Consider the following 10,073-nt stretch of genomic DNA (forward strand, 5'->3'; position numbering starts at 1 on the left):
ACCATAAAACTTGTTGTTTCTTATGGCACTTGCCACGGACAAGCCCGCTGCTCAAAGACAGCCGATTAAAGTCGAAAAGGGAGCGCCTCTTGTTTTTATCGTAGAGCCAACTTGGGCCAAGACTGTGACTTGACAACTTACGCATCACTCATTCGCTTGCACAATCCCTTTTTACAGGAGGGCACATTCACACATCTCACAGATAGAACAGGAAGAACAACAATGCCCAAGCTGGGACTCGAACCCGGTACGGCCAGATCACGAGGAAGATGCGCTACCCCTATGCCAGGACGCCGGCATTTTTTAATTCTGATCCCATGATAAAACGACACTTCATAGAGACACTACCTTTCCAATCTTCCACTCCACTGTGATTTATGGATGTTTGAATCCCATGGCTGAGCTTTCACAGCCTTATTACCGTGATCCTGTTCAATCTTATCCTATCTCCAATTTAAATTTATAAAATTTAAAGCTATACGAAGCCAATTGGAGATCATAATTATGGTCCATGGATTGATAATCGACTATATATTCAAAATTCTTTTTCACAGTACCATTGTCCCGATAAATCATGAGAAACAAAATTTAGATTCTACAACCACAATTATTACATTATTAAGTCATTAATATCTTTATTTCGATCAGCACAGAAATATGGTCACATATGATCCTATGTTACCGGAACAGAAATATGATTACATAGGTTCATATGTTACCGAAGTAGAAAGATGATTGCCTAGTATCCTACACTACCGAAACAGAAAGATGATTACTGAGGATTCTATGCTACCAAGAAAGAAAGATGATTACATAGGATCCTATGCTACCAGAAAAGAAAGATGATTACATAGGATCCTATCCTATCAGAACCGAAAAATGATATTACATAGAATACTATGTTACCGGATATAGGGCAGAATCAGATTTGATACTTTACCACTAAACCACTTCAGGTAAGTTTCATAAAAGTATTAACTCATGAATTTCGAAACGAATTCCTATGTATGGCAATACATTATCGGCAGTCAAGAAATAATATATTTTAGCATTGAAGTATTACGTATTTTAATATCTTAGCATTGTTTTAGTATTCTCACTTTTATGGAAAAATATTGGAATAAAAACTAATAATATGGTAACAGTTGTTTTAAACATACCTCGGCTATTTAGAGCCGGCTATCGACCTGATCCGTCTGATATGCAGCAGATTTTTTCTGAAAACGTAAGTACAGTCATTTCTAATTTTGATCCATTAATCTAATTGGATAGGAAATGTATAATAAAACAATACTTAAAGAGGACATTTTATTTTTAATGTATTATTTATATTTGTTATTGCAATATTGTTTTCTTTATCGGTGGTATTTATCATCAAGAAACTTTCTTTTTGGTTTGGACATGAAAGGTAACGTTTTGCTGAAATTAAATTTTTATCAATAAAATGTCTCAATTTCTTTATTTTTTAAATTTTCAATCAAAATTGCATTTATTTCAAGGAATTAACTTATCTTAAAGTCGGCTACATTGATGTTGATAATAAGAGAAAAATTGCAACATAACACAATATCTATAACACTCATTGGGTGCATTCGAATCTTATTTAATGTATAAAAATGAAATTTCTGATATTTAATATTGAAAACCTGCATGAACAATATTGCTATAATTCTTTTAAAATTATTAAGCATAAACGTTTCCAATATTTTATAATCGAGAACTAAAATTCTTTTAATGAAATCGATTTTGAATATCGAATCATTCATATGTTCATTTTTGCCTTCACTGCAGTAGATGGTTTGGGAAGGAAGGAAGGAAGGAATGAATTCACCTTTGGGAAGGAAGGAAGGAAGGAATGAATTCACCTTTGGGAAGGAAGGAAGGAAGGAATGAATTCACCTTTGGGAAGGAAGGAAGGAAGGAATGAATTCACCTTTGGGAAGGAAGGAAGGAAGGAATGAATTCACCTTTGGGAAGGAAGGAAGGAAGGAATGAATTCACCTTTGGGAAGGAAGGAAGGAAGGAATGAATTCACCTTTGGGAAGGAAGGAAGGAATGAATGAATTCACCTTTGGGAAGGAAGGAAGGAATGAATGAATTCGCCTTTGGGAAGGAAGGAAGGAATGAATGAATTCGCCTTTGGGAAGGAAGGAAGGAATGAATGAATTCGCCTTTGGGAAGGAAGGAAGGAATGAATGAATTCGCCTTTGGGAAGGAAGGAAGGAATGAATGAATTCGCCTTTGGGAAGGAAGGAAGGAATGAATGAATTCGCCTTTGGGAAGGAAGGAAGGAATGAATGAATTCGCCTTTCGGAAGGAATGAATGAATTCGCCTTTCGGAATGAATGAATGAATTCGCCTTTCGGAATGAATGAATGAATGAATGAATTCCCCTTTGGGAATGAATGAATGAATTCCCCTTTGGGAATGAATGAATGAATTCCCCTTTGGGAAGGAATGAATGAATTCACCTTTGGGAAGGAATTTCCCATTTCTTGCTGAAACTTCTTTGGCAATCGCTTGCTGATATGTTTCATGCGACTAACTGAACCCTCTGTGAATATTATATCTTCATAAATTTCTGAATTCTTGTTTTTTTCTTCTTCAAATATTTCGTATTTTGAAATGCGATATAATGAAATTCAAACATTAAAAAAATATGTAAGAAAAATTATTATTTTTAAAAAAATTATCGGGAAATAAAATTGTATACTAAACTTTCATGTAAAAAAATTGTTAATCATATCAGACTATTACGCTTAGAATTTGATAATGATAACAGTGACGTTTTGGCCGATTTATCAAAGAGCTATCAATAGATATAGAAATGCATGGACAAATTGCAATAGAAGGAACCATCATTTCATACCTAGTTGCACCTGAAAAGTAAGTGATAATTGAAGTCTTGACAGGAGTTCAATTGAAAAAGAAATGGCTATTTTTACGAGGAAAATAATCAGCCGCCTACCGTGATCAGATGTTCGTTTGTGTTATCAATAACAAGAATTAGTTCAATTAAAGTAATTGGCATTATCAGTCCTGTCATGGAGACTGGGGATTGTGATACGTTTTCATTTTGCGAAGTCTCTGGTGAATGGAGAGTGGCAAGGGACAGGATATCATTGGTTAAAATTACGAGGTGCGTCCCAAAATACCCCAAGTGTTGCTTTAAAGCGGGAGGTTAATATAACTAAAACAAAACAATATATTTTGCATGTTTCCAACTCTTTAGTAAGGACAATCGTGATAATTATTATGGCTTAATTTCCTTTCAGCATCTCACACTTTATCGTTGTTGGGGTTTATCATTGGGTGGGTTGGTGGGTGTGTGTGGCCGCTCAGATTTGATCGATGAACTATTTCATGATTAAATTTTTAACTCTTGTGTGAATTTTGTGAATAATATTTACCTATAAGAGAACAAGTTGTTTTTTTGTGTACATATATAAGACTATAAATAACAGAATTGTTTTGTTACGCTACCGCCATATTTGATCTACCATGATCAAGACTAATTTATTTTATTGCAATATTGCCTAATTTATTTTAGAACCACCTTTGATGGTAAATTGTTTACTCTCATTTTTAATAGTAATAATTTAATCATACCCTTTTTGAATTTCATCTTATCGCTCACACAATTGTGTTTGTACACTTTCCGCAAGCAATCTTTTCACATATTTTACAAGTGTTATTGCTTCTATTTCTTTTAGAAAAGCCAATTTGGTAACCCTTTTGTTCTTGCGAAGTACTAGGTGGCGGGAAAATATAATCTATGCTTTTATATTCGTTTTTTTTTTCTTATTTCCTTCTGCAAGTTTATTGTTCAACCCGAAATAGAAAATCTTTTAGGATAGTTTTGATTTAGTATATTCTTATATAAGATCTATGGCTTTATTGCCACCAAGTCCTAAATGTTGAAAACAGCTAGTGAGGCCATTGAAAAGAGGCAGCTCTGATGGCACTCTTGCTCTTCATTTATACTATGTTGATTCCAAACTTTGTCTCATTGTAATATGCTATTGTTTACGGGGTATGTTTATTTTCTTTTAACACCAGGTTTACGATCGCATCAAACTGACACAAGAAAGTAAGATAAGTATACCATTCGGAAAGATAGGTATACCAGAGAGAGAATTGCAATATTTCAAAAAGTTCGAAGAAAATAGACATCAGTATATATTGTTACGAAATTTCCCGTGGGTGCGTTTGGATAATGGGAGTTATATGGTGTGGAGAACACTCAATCAGCAGGCGGCAGTAGAAAATGAAACAACGACGTTTATTTACACGAAGACACACAGGACAGAACAAAGACGACAACTATATACAGCACAGAATTATCTTCAGCCGACGAGACGTGCAGACAACAGCACACAACAGACTCTAATGCAGACCGTAGGGCACAACTTAATTCAGCACTCGCTTGACTCCGTCGCTGCTCCGCTAATCTCTGGAAGGCCAATTATTTCTGTCGATTCCGACTACTCTTCGACTCCACTGGTCCACGACTCAATTCACCGCTTCCAACTCTGACCCGTTCACGACTCCGCGCTGTCGCTTCCGACAACTCTTAGACTGCTCCAAGGTTCACCACTGCTGGGTCACGACTGGTTCACACCTGCCCGGCAACAGCGGGTGCTTCCTTTTATAGGTCTCAGGAGGCGAGGCTAGAAGCCTCTCAACTAATCAGGAACGTTCGAGGCGTATCTCTGTTCTTTCTGGACGGATCGTGAAAATTCCCGATGTTTCGGGTATAATCTATTTTGGGTCCAAAGTCACCAAATTCGTCAACAAGTCGCCAAATGGTCGCCACGTTTGTCGCCAAGCTCCGGGACCTCCCATGAAACCAACTATGCTGGAAAGCCGCATCGCAGATTCGTAACAATATTTAACTCGTTCAACGAATAAAAATCAGTGCAGAAGATAAAATAAAAATGCGACTTTGCTTGTAATTTTCCTTATAATATTTGAAATGTGTCAAAATAACAAATTTCCATAAACCTAGTGTTAAAATGTGCAGATTATCCCAAACATGTTTAAATTAAATGTAGATCAAATTGTGTAGATTATACCATTACAAAATTCTGCTTCTATTACAATATAAAATTTGATATAAAAAAAATTATTTTGTATCTATTGAAATACTCTCCCCTTTCCCACCGGCCGAAAAAAGAAACTGCTCAAAATTTCTGAAAAAAATGAGTTAGAAATTGAAAAATTCGATAGTAAAACTCTATCGTAATAAGCATACAAGAACATAATTCATAAGTATGTAAAACATTTCTGAATTATGAATATTACTTGACAAAATTTGTTAGTTTCATATTTTCCAATAAATTAATCCATTACGACATATATCTTTTAATATGAAATTTTTTTCAGGTAATCGGCAGCTGCGAAAAAGTGTGCACTGTTATTTGCATTCTTCTCCTTGTAACCGGCGTGGCGGTTTCTCTCTCTGGTTACCCTGGTGTTAGTTGTGTACTCTTCTTGATGGTATGTATAAGTATTTAGTTAATATAAAGTTGTAAAATTAATTCTTGAAATTTCATCTTGATTAACTTTTATCAAGTAGCATTATTACATCCCATTCGGTACCAGAGCAGGAGCCGGTGTGTGTTGTGATCTTTTTTCATGATGTGCACCAGTAGGTGCTCATTCCATCCATTACGATGGCGAAATCGAGGCTATTTATATGGCATTAAAGCAACTGGCTTTCCGTCCCTGATCATTCTGCAAAGAGGTTGTCAGATTCAGTGTCTGCTCTTCAATCTCTTGCAAATAGACAATACTCAGATAATACCCATATACTAGAATACAGAGCTTTCAACGCTATTCTCAAATCAAAATTCTTGCCACATTTAATATTTGTACGCTAATGCCATGTAAGACATAGCATGTTCTCTGGCATGACAAGTAAAAGAGAAAGTTTTGACCAGAGGACTCCCAATTTTTTTTCGTGGGAGGGGTATAATTGCCAATGTAGGTAGCCACAAAAGTGAGGCTTCTGCAAAATTTGCAAGTGGCTTTCATACGCAGTCTCATCCTGATGCTTCTGTATGTGCATACATTCGATAATAGATTTTCTTTAATAGTGTCAAAACCAATTCGATTTAAATACAGAAAATAAATTTACTAAGTGAAACCCTTCAGAGCCCCATGGATCTTTCCGAATTCAGGATATCATGATATCTTTACCTGTTTGAGGATTGGTTATTCCCAGCTTAAATCGAAACAGTTATGTATTACTAATAGTAGTTATATATTATTAATCCCAACGCATACATTGCAGAGTTTGACTTGCCATCGAATTATTGAATTTTTAATTTTAAAACTGCATTTAAGTGAAGACATCAAGTAATTTAAAATGCCAAAATTACATAAAAATGCTTCAATAACTCAAATGCCCTTGTATTGCTTTAAGTATCAAAATAATAATTGATGTCACAAATAGAATGTGTCATCTAATTAGAAAATTAAATAAATTCGTAAATCCAGGGTGGTTATGAGCTAATATGCATGAAAACATGTTTATTCAGTTCTTAATGATTACTGAAATTGGTACTGATGAATTTGGACAGTGTTATCGATAGATTTGTGAATTTTTACGGATGGATATGAGAATCTAGTGTCTCAAAAAAAGAAAATACATAATATGACTAATTTAGACTGGATATTGTTCAATGGAAAAAGCAGAATACTGTATTCAAAGTTCATATTTGCAGGATAGAATATCATGCAAACGTGTTTACAGCCAGAAAATATATTTCATTCTTATTTTCCAAAATCGTGTTAAGAATTCTGTAAACGCCCCATTTATTTCAAAAATGAAATATTTATGTGTAACATATCTTAACTTCAATATAAAGGTCTGGCAATGCAAAGAATTGCAAAAATGTGTACTTTTGCTGCTGTCTTTTTCCTTTAAATCGTTAAATAATATTCTTCCCTAATTTCCGCTCATTAGCCGTTAAGTCGCATTGTCGTAACTTACGTTCCTAAAAGTCTTACAAAACTGGTAAACCTCCGACAAAATGAATAAAAACATAATGATCAATATATTTTTGAAAAGGAATTAAGATTCTTACAAGCATCGATAAAAATCTTTAAAAAAATAAAGTGTAACTAAAAAATAAATGCAATTATGATTGAAACGATAAATTCACATCCAAATAGTTACATAATGCCCATATTGGAATAATTCAATACCCGAATTTCGATTTTACATTAAATCTTCAAAATTTCTATTCGTCAAACATTTGTCTAATCTAAAAATACAAATTTCTGATTCCTAAAATGTTTATCCGATCTATTAGATATAAGAGACTACCTAAAATCGTTCTACATTTGAAGATGGTTTTATTTTGTACAGATTCCTGTTGGCTGTTGCTTGTATTCGCCGCTGAAAAAAACACTGAATAAAGTGAATTGGAAAGAGTGCTTTCGCCACTGTAAAAGAATCTGTTGCTGCTGCTGCTATTATTGTTTCGGAACTGCTGAACAATTTGATCCTGAAGAAGTTCTGACTCAACTACTGACTCGAGATTCTCCGACTGAAAGGAGGCCGTTACTGGAAGCAGTGAATCACGGGTCTCCGACTGAAAGGACGCCATTACTGGAAGCAATGAATCAAAGGACTCCGACTGAAAGGACACCGTTAGTGGAGGCAGAGAATCAAGAATCTCTGACTGAAAGGACACCGTTAGTGGAGGCAGAGAATCAAGAATCTCTGACTGAAAGGACACCGTTAGTGGAGGCAGAGAATCAAGAATCTCTGACTGAAAGGACACCGTTAGTGGAGGCAGAGAATCAAGAATCTCTGACTGAAAGGACACCGTTAGTGGAGGCAGAGAATCAAGAATCTCTGACTGAAAGGACACCGTTAGTTGATTCAGAGAATCAAGAATCTCTGACTGAAAGGACACCGTTAGTTGATTCAGAGAATCAAGAATCTCTGACTGAAAGGACACCGTTAGTTTATTCAGAGAATCAAGAATCTCTGACTGAAAGGACACCATTAGTGGAGGCAGAGAATCCAGAATCTCTGACTGAAAGTACGCCGGTACCGGAGTCGTTGAATCAAGAGCGCTCGATTGAAGGAACGTCGGTACCGGGGCCAGTGAATCAAGAGCGTTCGATTGAAGGAACGTCGGTACCGGAGCCAGTGAATCAAGAGCGTTCGATTGAAGGAACGTCGGTACCGGAGCCAGTGAATCAAGAGCGTACGATTGAAGGAAGTCGGTACCGGAGCCAGTGAATCAAGAGCCTCCGATTGAAGGAACGTCGGTACCGGAGCCAGTGAATCAAGAGCGTCCGACTGAAGCAGCGCTACTACCGGACCATTCTTTTCATGTTTAAGACCTTTTCCAGATGGTAACTATTTCTTGAAAGCCGATCATCAAGGATAGCTTTCGTTTTTAGACAAATTTTGCTGAAACTATATTTTTAGTCCATTTGATCTTTTTGACGAATAAAATTTTTAATGAAATTAATTTGCATTTTGCTGAGTTTAATTTTTCTACACAAATATTCATTTATTTACATTTGCATAAAAAAATTCCATTCATTTGGATTATTTATTCATGCAAAAAATCAATTTGGACATGAAAATTTGATATAACATCAAATAAAATGTTTTATGATTTGACCCCAAATGTTAATGCAGATCAAATTTCTGAATTTATGGTGGAAAGAAATACTATTCAAAAGTGTATTCTTTTTTTCCTCTACATCAAAATTAAGCACAACACGATTCTTACTATTTGTATAAAGTGAACTCGAGATTGAAGACTTCATATATTTATACTATTTTAAATTTGTTTCGTATGAGGAAAAAGAATTACAATTCATTTTTCGTGTATTTGACACACCCTGAAGTGATTGACATTTTCTTTATTATTTGAAGACGTTCTCTATTTGAAGTAAATTTCTGGAAATATTGGTCGATTTTTCATTTCTTAACCATTTTGTAGTTAAATTAGGGCAACGGCGGCGTGTGGTAAGGTCGAAACCGGAGGGTTTTTAGGTTCGATACCCGATTCCACAGAAAACCCGCCGTATAAGTTAAATCTATAGGAACAATGGTGTGGTGTGCAAGCTTGGAGAAGAAGTGCCAGCTGAGGTGTGTCTTCATCATCTGACCATGTAGTTGAGTCCTAAAGGTCATCACTGACCGTGGTACAACCCTTCCCATTCCGTCATCGATGGGAGGAGCCAGACGTCCACCTGTTCGTGTTGCCTTTAGGGGCCGACAATAACCACATTGCCGGAAGCTTTCCATCCTCATTTCGAGGTACCCCTCATGGGGAGGTAATTAATATTAAGCTAAATCAAAATAAACTCACAGCTGCTTGGTGATAAGGTTTAGACGATGTGATGTAATCTTGATATATGTTTTATCTAACGTAAACAAAAACTATTTTTGAGGTTTTTTTAACGAAATGCTTAAGGTCATTTTCATAATCATAAAAATCCCTTTTAAATTTAACTTTTTTTCTCATTTAAGGCTGTGATTCGAACAATCTATATAATTAGACAACATCTTTGCATCAACACAAGGAAGAGAACAACCCTGCCCGAACCAGGACTCGAAGCCGGAACGCCTAGATCACGGGGAAGACGCGCTACCCTTAGGCCAGGACGCCGGCATTAAAATTAGTTATTTTGATTAATAGTGTGATTTGAAGTCCTAAATTTGAAACATGGTTAAATAAATAAATAATTTTTAATTTAAGTTTTCTTTCATTTTTTTTACATCCAATCACTTCTATAATTCACTCTGTTTTCACATGAAGAAAACTACACCGAAACTTAATTTGAATTCTATCTTACGAAAAGGGCCAAAGTGGCCTAGTGGTAAGATATCAACTCAGAGACTGGAGAGTTCCAGGTAAAAGACCCGATTCTACCGATGAACAGCCATGTTAACGGGTCTGGTGCATATTAAATCCGTCGAGGCTAAATGTCTTCTCGTTGGTATAGTGTGGAAATTGGAAGATGGGTTGTCTGGTCAGGTATCGTTCTTGTTAATTGGCCGTGGTTCAAAATTACGAGATCCATTCCAAAATAAC

At 35.7% G+C, this 10,073-nt stretch overlaps 1 protein-coding gene across 1 annotated transcript; it reads left to right on the forward strand.

Moving 5' to 3' along the window:
• Window positions 1-1,094: 1,094 nt before the first annotated feature.
• Window positions 1,095-8,260, forward strand: LOC129975306 (neurofilament medium polypeptide-like). The gene is made up of 3 exons (XM_056088360.1): window positions 1,095-1,225; window positions 5,386-5,499; window positions 7,376-8,260. Exons 1-3 carry the CDS (start codon window positions 1,136-1,138, stop codon window positions 8,258-8,260), a joined length of 1,089 nt encoding a protein of 362 aa, XP_055944335.1. The 5' UTR covers window positions 1,095-1,135.
• Window positions 8,261-10,073: the final 1,813 nt, after the last annotated feature.

The sequence above is a fragment of the Argiope bruennichi genome, chromosome 7, assembly GCF_947563725.1.
Source record: "Argiope bruennichi chromosome 7, qqArgBrue1.1, whole genome shotgun sequence".
NCBI lineage: Eukaryota > Metazoa > Arthropoda > Arachnida > Araneae > Araneidae > Argiope > Argiope bruennichi.